This window comes from Tetrao urogallus (assembly GCF_951394365.1).
Source record: "Tetrao urogallus genome assembly, chromosome: 1".
Classification (NCBI taxonomy): Eukaryota; Metazoa; Chordata; class Aves; order Galliformes; family Phasianidae; genus Tetrao; species Tetrao urogallus.
Genome location: NC_136813.1, coordinates 148,449,593 through 148,463,149, shown reverse-complemented (window position 1 = coordinate 148,463,149; position 13,557 = coordinate 148,449,593). Strand labels below are relative to the sequence as shown.

Genomic DNA, 13,557 nt, shown 5'->3' with positions numbered 1-13,557 from the left:
ATACTAATAAAGTGGCCATTCATACCATACAATAAATTATTCTATGTAAAATATGTAATATTAACTGGGTTCTTGACTTTCAGTTCCCATAATGGAAGCTGTAGTGTTCAGAAACTATAAATGTTTTGCTTGGAACACCACCCAAATTGGGTAAATGCTTGCTAATGTTGTTTTGAGCTGATTATATAAATGTATTAATATTTTTAAAATATACTACTGTACTTTGGAAAAGACATATTTATTTATTTATTTATTTTTGTAAAAAAAAATTCAAATATTTAGTCATAATATGGATTTGTTGTGATAGCAAAGCCGAGCTGGAAATACTGTGGTTGAACTCACTGCAATTCTATAGCTAAAAATGCAAAATCAAAACTTAATTAATTCCTGGTTAGAAAAAAGAGAGTTGTATGAAGTAATAGATATGAAATACAGTAATAAAAAACATTACTTTAAAATATTGGTCAGCTGCTTATAATTTAATAATAAATTAACATCAACATATCTGATAGCAGATAATCCTCTTTGCTTGCGTTGAATTCTTCTAAGACTAATTCTTTCATTAGGAAAGCTTTGGCAGCCCAGTGAAGGAGATAACTAATCTTGCAGCTTCTGAGTTTCAGTTTCAACAGACAGCCTCAGTTCTGAAACTATAACAACAAAAAACATCCTTGCTGCATGTGTTTTTAATAGTTCTATGAAACATTGATCTTAGTTTCAAGATACAGATATTAGGGCAATTTTTTATCAGTTTGGCCATAATGCCTCCACTTAAACCTTATAGACAGAATAACCAATAATCATCTGTTGTGAGGCATGTAATACATTTGGAGATTTTTCTGTATTGCTTTGTTAAACTTGCATAAAAGCCCACTGCTTTCTCTGCTGTTTGAATGTGAGCTGATAGTATAGGTTTGTATGTGCTTGAGTCATGTTATAGGTAATGCATCTAAGTGGGGTTATGGGGGGTTCAACCATATCTCTGGTGTATCTCCTCTGTATTCATCAATGCTATCACTGTGTCTGATACCAGCCATGCAAGTTGACTGTGATGGTCTTGATGTAACACTGGGGATTTACAGGCAGCCCCATGGACTGTTTGACTCAGGCTGATAATCACTAGACATCCTATGCCATAACTATATCTATGTCTTAACTCTTTCCGTGGTTTGGGAACAATGCACGAATTGCAGTCTGCATAGGTGAATATGACTTTGTTTTTCTTATTTTTCATTACTTATTCTTTTCCTAACCATTTGTATGGGAACTGCTGAGTCACGGCCTGAACCTCTGATTGATCACCTGAGGTGAGCCATGAGCCAGCCAGGGGAGCACAGGTGAAGGCAATTCACCTGTGCTGCTGGAAGGGGTGGAGCCAGGCTCCACCCCTTCTAGACCTATTAAAGAGCTGGCTACCAGTGGGGAAGGATCTCTTCTAGAGATTGCCTCTATTGGTGTTTTGTGGTGAGCCCAGCCAAAGGGTAAGCCGTCCATTTTATTCTCTTTTGTTATCATTGTCTACTTTGCCTAACTCTCTTGATTATATTGTGATTATAACGTCTTGATATCTATTGATTATACACCACTTTCTCCATTTTATTTTAATTTTTTTTTTTTACTTTTAAGAACATACTACTATAAAAGTAACATTTGAATTAAAGTCTGCTCAAACAAAGAGCAAACTTTAAATGCAAAAAAGGTCAGGGATTTTGCTTTTCTGATAGTTAAGTTGTATTATTATTATTATTATTATTGTTATTATTATTATATGTTTTTTAAAACAGGATAGAGTCTCAAAGTTACATGATGGGACCTGAAACAAGACAGTTTCAGTTTTACTGCTTGGTAGCTAGGAAATTGACTAGACTAGACAGCGCAGGGAGCATAAAGAGACAGTAGAGGGAGCTGGAAGGAAAGGAAGATACCTATTTCAGACAGAAGCCCTGTTAATATCTTGGTAATGTCAAATATGGGAATGTGTCTATTTGTTATTCCTTTTTGAGTTCTAGTCTCTCTTAGGAAATGTGGTCAAGGAGAAGTAGAAATTTGATTCTTATGCTTCAAAATGATGGAATTGTTGCTGTAAAAAGTAACATAACAACAACAACAACAACACAGAGGAAAAAACCAGAATAATAAAAAGGACAAATACATCCCTACTCCTAGGAAAGAAAAAACACCCACAAAACAAACCAAAAGGAAAAAAAAAAAGGCAGAAGAAAAAAAATGGCATTTTGAGACTTGTAATACAGATCTCAGTGATGAAAAGGAGTCTGCTATTAATATCAGAATTGTACCTTACAACTGCATCCATCATTGTCAGTACAGAAAAATAGCATGTTAAAGAAGACAGTTAAGTAAGCTATAGCATCCCAAGTTTCCAAAGCAAGTTTCACTGTATCAGATGATCCCACTAAGGAAAAGGTACTTTAGTATAGTAGAAGGAGTACAACAATTTGAAAATAAACTTTATTCCTTTTATTTATTTTTAAGCTAGAAATATGAAGCAATTTTTTTTCAGTTTTATGTGTAAGTCTCATTTTCAGCAGCAGCTACAGCAATCCATTTTGTCTATCATTCTACTATTAAAGATTGCATTTTCGTGTAATGTAATTTCAGGCATGAGGTGTCTGAATCATCAGCATCCTGCTTTTACCATTCTTTTGCCTTTTTGTTTTGTAGGTTACGTTTCGAGGCTATATCTCAGACCTCTCCTATCACCTTGTATCTCTTTCTGAGGAATATTTTTGCTGTTTGTGACATTAATGTCATGGAAGGAGCACTCTTCTGTGATTCCATTTATTGCAATGAGATACTTTATAAGGAACAAGTATGTGTAGCATGAAATAATATACTTTATTTTTTTTCCCTTCTGATGAGCATAATTTCATCATTCCAAAGTTCTGCAATGTACTAGTCTTAATTTGCAGAGTACTTCATTTTCTGTTGCATTATTGTCTTCCTTTCTGAAATATTTTAGTTGCTCCTGGTTACTTTGCATCCTAGAGGAAAAATTCTGAGTAGCTACTTGCTCATTAATATCCTAATCCAGAGCCCGGTGATTCCAACTGAGGAAATTTTTTTTCTTCAGTGTTGTTACGCTGTGTTTTATGAAAGAGGTATAATCATTATTGGTTTTGTCCCACAAACTGGCTTCCAGGTTCTTTAATTTTTAATATTTATTCAAAATTTATATTTTCATTGTTATTGAACTTCTAACAAAGTTTCATGGTTTGCTAACCTTCTTTTTGCTTATTTCAGGCTGTCTTATGCATGTTAAGTTTCTATTGTTTTTGCTTTCTGTATTATTCTATTACTATTCCACTCAGCTAATTGTTTGTCTCTTATACATGCTGAGTATTCAGTTGTACTATGGCCTTACTGGATCTGTTCACAAGTACAACAACTGTAGCAGATTACTGGAAGTTGTTGTTGTCTTCCCCTTACCTACTCAGAGATCTTAGCATGTGAAATTCCCACTCCAGCCACTATGAGGATAGCTATCAAGGCATTGTATTGATAAATTCCGACGGGAAAAATTAATTCAAGACAAGTGGTTTCTTTTAGAATCACTAATACAGTTTTTGTTTATATACTTCTAACTGAAAATTCATTGGTGGAGATCACCTCCTGTCCCATGTAACAGTGACAGGGCAAGAAGGAATGGCCTCAAGTTGCACCAGGAGAGGTTTGGGTTGAAATTTTTTCTTTGTAAGAGAGGTAATGCATTGGAACAGGTTGCCCACAGGGGTGATGGAGTCACTTTCCCTGGAGGTGTTTACTGAAAGGGAAGGTATAGTGCTTAGGGACACAATTTAGTGGACATAATGGTGGTAGGTGGACAACTGAACTAGATGATCTTTGAGGCTTTTGGCCTTTTTCGATCTTAGTAATTCTATGATTGCATGATTTTTAAACCTTTATCTTTCTTGCTGCTTACTCTGCTTCTTAAATTGTAATAATCATAGAATCATGGAATGGTTTGTGTTGGAAGGGACCATTAAGATCTCTAGTTCCAACCCTCTGTTATAGGCAGGGACACTTTCCTCTAGACCAGGTTGCTCAGAGTCCCATCCCAACTGGCCTTGAATGCTTCCAGGGAGGGGAAGCCCAACTGCGCTGGGCAACCTGTTCTAGTGTCTCTCTACCCCCACAGTAAAGAATTTCTTCCTGACATCTAGTCCAATGTCTGTCTTCTTTCACTCTCTGAAATGATTTTAAATGATTTCAATCAGTGGTATTTATATTTGAATCAATTTTATATATATATTTTTTTCACCTATAGGTTGCTAGATTAGCAGAATGTGAGAGAATGACTGTGGCAATTGAACTTAGTAATTTCTTGAATGATGCAAGTTATGCACTGCAGTCTGTTGTACAATGCTATGGTCTCCTTGCTCCAATTATTTATTACAAGATTTCTGCAGTGCCAGTAGTTCAGGTGAGAGCATTTAAGACAGAGCTTCTTACACCCAATTCCCGTGATTCAATTTAAACTTAAATAGTGATTCAATCTAAACTTAAAATAGAGTGTATGGTAAGACAGCAAAATATCTAAGCTTCTACTTCTAGAGAGGCTGCTGAAACAAAAGCCTTTATTGGTTTTATGTGTTCTTAGTGCATATGTTCAGTGTGAGCTGCATAGGTTCTGCTCTGATATGCTAAAGTAAATGCAGAATATTGATTATTTCTTCAGGATGATTCATTGGTATTTTTAAATTAGAATGTGCTACAACTTCTACTCGTATGCCATTTGCAAATAACAATTTTGAAGAAAGAAAAGCAGCGTTTTCTTTCTCTCTTTCTCTCTCAAATGTTTGGTTTACGTACAATTTTGTCCTTCCAAAAAGAAGGCTGTTCAATGTTTTGATAATACAGTCCATAGTTTTAGTCCCCTTCCAGAAGCAAATCTCTTCTCCTTGAAAACAGTGTACCTGAATGCTTTTCTGTCATTTCTAAAACACCAGGCTTTTTAGTTTCGACAAGGATACAGAAGAATCTTGCAACATTTTTTATGTTTATTTTTAGAACATACTGAAAAGATTTTTCTTTCTTTTAAAAGTCTGATCAGCTCAATATATTTTTAAGCAGTCCTCTACTAGGAGTATGTCATCTCACTGAATTAAACATTCTTTGATTTCATGTTAATTAAATCAGCAAAAATATCCATCATGTGTCTATAATTTAATATCTAAGATATTGTGTGAACTTGTCATTTATATCAAAGGGCTGTGGATGAAATTTTGACACTATTAAATTCAATGGAAATGTTATTATTAGTTTTTGTAGAGCAAGCATTTCATCATAGCTGCTAGATTTTAAAGTATTTTTAAAGTTTACTATCAAATGCAATACATTGAACAGACAACTTGGAACAGTACAAACTTGGAATTATGTTGCAGATTCATAACTTTTTTTAACCCTTGTATTTACAGATTCTCATTAAGTGCTTGGCTGTCCTTCAAGAAATTCCAAGTGCTACTTTGCAGAGGAGACAGGCAGGCTGTTATGAGAGTATTCAGCATATGATAGCTTGCACTTCATTTTATACAGCAAAGGTATGGTATAAATTATTGTGTTTACAACTTTAAGATACAGCTTCTCTCATACAGGAAAAAAAAAAAGCTGTGATATCTTCAGATATTTCAGTGTGATGTCTTAGAGAATTGGCAGTATTAAATAGTATGGAAATATTTATTCTCACCTTCATATTAGTGCATTTTATATAATAATGACATTTAGAATTTTAAACACAATAATGTTATTTCTCCACAAAACAAAAAGTAATTATTAGTCCTTGACATGAAATCTGTATTTCATGTGATCATGTGAGTTTACATTTAACGTAATATTATTTTCAGCAAGGCACATATATATAAATTTAAAAATGTATTTACTGCAAAGACGTCATATTTTTAGTTTTAATTTGGTTAACATACATGTCTTATTTCCTAATAGATATGAGAGACTTTCTTCTATTTCATTCCATGTGTTGATAGCAACATAAAACATGTTGATTTTTAAATATAATACATATCTGTAGATGACATAATTCTGATAGTAAGTTTTGTGAGATTAGGAGAAACATGGTACTTGTAGGATATTTTAATCACAGCCATGTTAGAGTCAAAGTACCTGCTGTGGTGAATGTATGACCTTGAACAAGATAGATTTCCTTTGTTTCCGAGTGCACCTCAGCAACAAGTCATGCTGAAGCAGAACTGTGGCTGCTGCTTTGAAGGATTCCTCTGCTTTTGGGAGCCCTCACATGAGTTGTTATTAGAGCAGGATCTCTGTACTCACCTTGAAAAATAAATTTATACATTTAAAGAATGTATGAAGTCCTAAAATTAATACAGTTTTCTTGACATTAATTAATTGCTTCACGGCTGTGAGAGCAGTGTTAGGGCACAAAGAAGGCTGAGAAGTTAGCTGAAAGCCAGCAGGGCAACCCTTCACCAGCCAAGCCCACTGCCCCAGTCAAGGAGAGGGGCAGGCCAGAGGTGGTGATCAGGTTCAGTCTGGGGTACAGGTCATTGGGAAGGCTTGTGGTGGCAAGCAGGTCCAGTTGGAAAGTCAGGTCTCATGAAGGTAGTGGGGGTCAGGCACAGCCCAGCAGGTGGGTCTGCCATGATGGGAGCAGTCTGGAATCAAGTTGAGGAGTTAGGTCATGGGTCAGCTGTCCAGATCAGTGGATCCATGGCCAAGCACAGGCATGAATTTTGAGTATGCTAGTGATTGGGACTCCAATAGTGTAGCTCAGGTAGGGAGTGTACTCTCAGGCCTGTGCTGAAAGGAAGATCTTAGGCCCATGGGGAAAGGGCTTTGGGAGAGGGCTGTCTGTAACCTCAGAGCTGTCAACTCAATGTCACAGTTTTGGAAGTATGGATTTGTGGCACTAGGAAATGTAATTCTGTTGTATCTGAATCACTGCTGTGGCATCACGACTAAAGAAGCAACTACTATGAAATATTTATATACTCATCTCCAAACTTAGTACTAAAAGGTTGTTCATCATATGACTTGTCAGCATTTAGGAGCTTATCAAATGGAGGACATGCTGTTGCAAAAGTGAGCCCAGATTCATTAAGAGGTAGAATCAATAATTCCAAGAAAATAGTGTGTTTGGTGTCATATGATGATTTTTTGGAGGTTATCAATGAGACATTCTCAACAGATGGTTGAAATCTGAGAAAGCACTTGTTTGAGGAAGCATGTTCTTAAATATCACCTTGTATCTCAGTTTGCAAAATAACTTTCATGCTGTAACATTCCTTATCTAGATCTCTTTGGAGCTGAACTAACTGATGAACTCATTATTATCTGTTTGAGAGTGGATATGACATATCCAATGTCATTGATTCTCTTTTGTGTCTTTAATCCTGAATGCCGATTCAAAATATCAAATAGATAAAGCTAAAGTGACTCAAGCAGCAAGGCAAAGCTGGTTTCAGGATCAAAAAAGTCTGACCAATGAGGCATCCAATATCTCTCCCTGCTTTCAATAACTTTTCAGGCACTTGAAAGCCCCATTGTCTCTTGTTTCAGTATATGTATAGTATTCTGGCTAGACTTCAGTTAATATGTTGAAAAAATATATATTATTGAAATGTCCTGAATATCCTGATTTAGTGAAGACAATATTCCATGACTGGTAAGTGTTCTACCAGTGAAGATGCTTCTGCTAAGACTTCTACATTAAAATCTGTTCTCAACAAGTACAATACTTATATTCGTAAATAACTCCCATCTTTAAGACAGCTGAAACAATAATATGATATATAGATGTTTCCTTGTGACTTTTTCTATACATCTATTATCGGTCCCCTAAGATTCTTTTTTTTTTTCTTTTTTTTTCTACTAGGATCAACATATTTTACAAGACTAGTTACCTTGATTCCTTCAATATAAGATGATTCTTTTTCTTGGAATCTTAATATCGTGCTTGTTTGTAGTTGGATTTCCAAATAAAATGACTGTCTGTTGGTACAGCAGATTTTTTTTCCTTAGAGACAGCATTGAGACAGAATAGCATGCAGATCAGCAAACAGAACAATTTAATTGCAAAAGTTTCTAATTAATCCATTTTAGAAAGTTTTCTGTTGAGTTTCAGTCAGGCTATGTACAATTATTTTCTATTCCAAAGCCAAACATCTTAATTTGAAATTACACTGCATATAGTAGAATTACTTGACCTTTAAAACTCTAACTGAGGGAGATGAAAACACCTAAAAAAACATAACCCATAATGTTCAGTTACAAACTTCATATTTTTCAAAATAAATTTCACCACTTCATTTTATTAAATAAGTTTTACTGGTACAGTTGAGTTGTTCAAGTGTGCACTTGATACCAGAGAGATAAATGAGGATAATGTAGTTACCTTTTATATTCTTTGATAGCAGTACTGCCAGAGTACAGGGAGAATGTCAAGCACTGCTATAGATACTTCTTGTTAAGTATTTCTATTCTTTGAGGAACATTCTACGGGTAAGCAGAAGTAGAACACATAGACAGTTTATCTGTTATTCCAAATATTTTACAGATTTATAGTTCTGTTGTTTTCTTAAAGGAAACCTAAGTATTAAGTAATTGTCTATTTATAATATATGTTTTGTCAACTGTAAGTAGATAATAATTAAACATGTGTGATGCGAAACAAAAAAAAATGTAACTGATGATTCCCTTATAGGTTCTACGTTCATTGAAGGAATATGAACTAGCAGTGATTATTATTAACTATGGGAAAAAATTGTTGGATTCCTCACAAAGAACCTCACCTGGCCAGTCAGGAGCTACAGAAAGTGAAGAAACACAAAAAATTAAGGTAACTACTCTGATATTCATTTTTTTTTTCTTTTATCTCAATGTGCTATTTTTTTATTTTAAAGACCATATTTATTAACTTTCTGTTTAGATTGTATGGAAAAGGAGTTTTGTTGTAGAGTAGGAGTTCCCAAGAGTACAGACAGCTGAGAACTTCTTTTTGTAGCCATCTGTTAGGACCAGTTGCAGACTGCAGTAGGTACAGGGACTCATTTAGCTGAACTGGAGAGGAGTTAGCAATATTAAGATATAAGATAAAGAATTAGAAGATTTGGAATAGAATCCAAATTCCACTTTGATGTGCTCTTTTCAGTCAGGTAAAAGCTATTTTTTAAAAAAAGCTGATTATTTGATATTTCAGAAGACTTCTGCAAAGACATCCCATTTAGCTGCAATGGAAAAAGCAACAGAAAATCTAAGTGCTCTTGAATCAAATCTCCTAAGACTGACACAACCAGGTGGGTGCAATTTGTCATCCACCTTCTCTGTGTATACATGCATAAGTCCTGGAAGAGGAAGCACTTCTGTAATGAACAGAATAAAAACCATGATGCAAAACTGCTGCTCCTCTGATCCTTCTGTTTTTGCTACTGACAATGATGCCTGCATTCCTGCAGGACAAGTCACAGGATGAATGAATTCTGTAAGTTAACTGAAAATTGCATTGATTAGTTAACAAAATGATCTTCCATTCTTACTTAATAGAAAGTTAAACTAATGGGTTTATCAGTTAGAGAAGAACGAGTTGTCATTGACTGACAAATACTTGACTGCTGAAGTCTGGTCTGTTACTAAAATAGGATAATTTTATACCAATCGATACGAGAACCTTCTGGTGAGACTATGCATAACAAATAACAAAGCTTACAGCCATCCTTACAAATAAGTACACGTGATTTAGAAAAAAGTGCATGCTTGTAGGGCATGCTGTTGAAAAGAAATATTGGCAAAAGCCTTCCTGTGGGGTATCCTTAAAGTGAATCAATACTTACTATTGCATTGATGATAACCTAAGAGAAAGATGAAAAACAGCTGAATCTGCATCTTTTGTAGGAAATGGAGGAAAACAAAATGATTTTTCATACATGATTTTCATACAATGTTTCATACACATTGCAATTTTACAGTTTGAAATTTCAGATGTTTTCCTATTTAACATTTTTTGGGAATTACTTTACTTTGTTAAAATGCTTGTTTCAAATACTATCTTGTTGAACTTGTCAAATAGGAGAAAATACTAATATAGGTTGTGGCTTGATCTAAAAATAATTAAAAATCTGCTTATCTTTTTGTCTGTCGTATTTGATTTCACACTATTTACATACAACAGACTGTCGCCACTGGAGGATGCAGTTATTGATCCACTACCTCAAATGGTTGTTCCAGAGTCCATTTTTAATCTTACTTTTTTCAGGGACTAGCTGCATTCATCTTTTTCAACCATGGAACTTGCAAACATTTGCATACGTGTGCTAGTCGCTAATAGTATCATGTGTTAAGTTCATTCTGTGCATCTTTAAAAACAAAGTCTGGACATTTCCTTACTGCACAAGTGATCTCCTCCATAAATGATATATGTGGAACTTTGTAAGACATGTGGTGAACTCCAGACACTTACTCATTAGCATAATAGCTGGAAGTTCATCAGTCTCATCCATAAGCTCTTAATGCCTAAGCAGCACAGATGCTTGTGTTAGAAGAGGAGAGCAAACTTCTGAATTTCTCTCTAGATGACAGGGACATTTAAAAGCAAAGTATGCCAAAGAAGGATTTTGCTTCAGTTATGATTCCATGTACAATTTCTGTTGAACACTGTCACTATTTGTCAGAATGGGTTTTGTTTGTTTATTGCTGTAGCTCGTGGATCAGGGCTTGCAGGACAGGAAGATCCTTTGTTCCTCTACCCCATAATTTCATGTTGGACATCAAACACTGCTTATCGAGAAGGTAGGATAAAATTGGCATCTATTTTAGTTGTAAAGGCTTGCTTTCTCTAGATAGTTTCCAAGAAAACAATCTTTTTACTGCTTGGAATAAACTCTTAGAAACCTTGTCATCTTTTTATTTTCATATATTTAGAACGAATTAAAACATAGCTTAAAAATCTTTAATGTGGTCACATTTAGAAATGTGAGGAATACTTAAAACTTAAATACTAAATACTAAAAAACTAAAATACTTAAACATAGTTAAGTTTTTTATTACTGTTTTGCAGTGATGAAATTCAGAAAGAAATCACGTTTTCTTGAGTTCTTTATTCAAGTTTTGCACAAAATCCTGAATGAAGAGAAATTCCACAGTGTTCTGGAATGGGCAGAAAATGTGCAAACTTACTTGAAAAGGTAGGTCCTGTTATGGTTAAATTATTACTTAGTTTCATCCATGTTAGAGTTACAACAGAAAATGTGAATTGTATGTAGGTCACTCTGTAAATGGAAATGACAACAGACACAAAGAGCAGAATATCAATATTTGATAGGACAAACTCTTGGTACGAAACACTCCTTTTCAACATAGCCACCACTATTAGCTATGCATTTTCACCAGCAATGAACAAGAGTCTGCATGCCACAGTCATAACAATCTGGTGGAGGTGACCCACTGTTTATCACAACTACTTCATGGCATTGTTGCTGCAAAAATGTTGCCCATTCAATACAACTTTCCGTGTGCTTACATCCAGTATTTGCTTCATAAACATTCAGCAAGCATCAGTGAATATCAGTGGGTGCCAGTTTTTCTGCATGTAGGAATTCAATGACGCAGCTTTCCTTCATACACACTTCCATTTCAGACACCACCCTGTCACACTGTCACTCTGCTGCCATCTGTTGCACAGCAACAAAATTTCATGGAATATTGGTGGGAAGGTTCAATCTCTGCTGCCATACTACCAACATCTCTGACACTGTGGGCCAAGTTAATAAAGTAGGAAGTGTTACTTCTAGATCTTCTCACATATTGTAGGCAACAGGAATTTCTATTACAAAAACCAAGCCACCAAACAAACAAAAAAATGATTGGAGGATTGGATATAAGGAATTTCTCATCAGACTCCCTTAGCTATATGTTAGGAGTGAGATGTTACCTACCAATTCAGATTTCATCAGAATTTTGATGGTGAGCGCTTTCTCTTTCTGAATGGGAGGAAAGAAAAGCTGATGAATTTACAAACTCTAGCGAAATATGAATTGCATGTGCCTTACCTGTTCCCAAAGATAACCCTTTAAATATCAAAGAAGTTTAACATGATGATGATAATTTTATCATTATTATTTGTCAGGAGGAACAACCACATTCTCTGTATCAACGAAACTCCAAGATGTAAAACAAGCTCTCCTGGTGAGCCTGAGGGCACCAAGAAGTACACTGTAGGAATTAAGGAGAAAGTGAGTTTTACTTCTTAAGAGTCATATTTGTCTTTACTTGGCAGCAATGCTATAAGCACAAATGTATTGTTTTAAAAGCTGTCTTATAAAAACTACAGATGGAGACATGTGTAATTGCTAAGACTTGAGATATAAACTCTAGCCCTCAGTAAAGCTCTGCACGGGAAGAAATGTTCACATTAGATTTCTCTGAAAGACCAACTGTTGTGGGACATTTCAGTCAGAGTGTTGAATTCCAAAATCAATGAAAGCTTTAATTTTCCCATTTTAGAAAAACAAGTTAATATGAAATGACTTGGGTACCATCACATTAGGAAAGAGAGATCAGCTTTGGCTTTTTTTTTTTTTGTGTGTGTGTGTGTGTGTGTGCAGTATGTTGTACATTTTATGAGTAGTTGTTCATTACTAACTCCCTCTGCAGACATTCACTGGTGTTTTGTTTAGAATTCTTTTAAAAGACATTTTTTGCTTTTATTCCAAGTTAAGACAAATCCTAATGGATTTGTATTATTTTTGAGGAAGAGGTTTTCCCCTCATAACCTTCTTGTGAAGCTGTAATGCTGCTAGCATCTCAGATAGATGAGGGAAAGTCTTCTGTCTGTTTTTGCATTACAGATTTTTAGTATTTATAATAGTAAAAAAAAAAAAAAAAAAAAAGACGACAACAACAACAAAAAACATTATTTTTGAGATAAAAAACAATGGCATATGAAAAAAATTTTTTATACCTGTCTGGATCTTAGCATCAGTATTTGATACATCCCTTACAGAAAATTCCTTTACCTGCCATATTTTGAAAAGTAATTTGAGAATTTATTTTCAGTTCTGTTACATTACTGCATAAGCCAAACTGCTGTATGCCTCAAGTAATTGATAATATAGATATAAATAAATATTTGAATTTTATTTAAGATTGTCACGGGATTTTTTTTTTCCAAAGAGTATGGAGACCTCATCTTTAAAGAAGAAAGAAGCATCAGCTTTGAAGAAACAAAGAAAAGAAACCCCGAGTGCTACTAGAAAGAGGCAGACTCTTAGACAGTATTTTGCAAAACATCCAAACATAATGAAATCTCCAGAAGCACAAAGGTAAATAAATATAAACTGTCAGGTTAATTTACAGGAGAAAAAAAAAAAAAACACAAAAAAAAACACAACAAAAAAAACCAACACAAGGTAGAAAATCATTTTAGAATGTTAAAGAGATCTGTTTATAGTTTATCAAAAAGAAAAAAATTGAGATGTGATTTGACTACAGTGTCATTATGCATCTTCATAAAGATAAAATATCAGGTCGTGCAGAATTGGTCTGGCAGAGAAACAACAACCAAAAAAATCTGTG

At 34.7% G+C, this 13,557-nt stretch overlaps 1 protein-coding gene across 1 annotated transcript in view; it reads left to right on the top strand.

Annotated features, from left to right (window-relative positions):
• Positions 1-13,557, top strand: part of CFAP54 (cilia and flagella associated protein 54) — a gene marked incomplete at both ends in the record, with an annotated part of 104,621 nt that overhangs the window by 41,974 nt on the left and 49,090 nt on the right. The window contains 9 exons of the mRNA XM_079532996.1: positions 2,683-2,830; positions 4,286-4,441; positions 5,436-5,558; positions 8,693-8,827; positions 9,188-9,284; positions 10,684-10,773; positions 11,042-11,168; positions 12,110-12,215; positions 13,156-13,304. Of these exons, the coding sequence (XP_079389122.1) occupies positions 2,683-2,830; positions 4,286-4,441; positions 5,436-5,558; positions 8,693-8,827; positions 9,188-9,284; positions 10,684-10,773; positions 11,042-11,168; positions 12,110-12,215; positions 13,156-13,304 (1,131 nt within the window). The remainder of the gene's footprint in view (positions 1-2,682; positions 2,831-4,285; positions 4,442-5,435; positions 5,559-8,692; positions 8,828-9,187; positions 9,285-10,683; positions 10,774-11,041; positions 11,169-12,109; positions 12,216-13,155; positions 13,305-13,557) is intronic.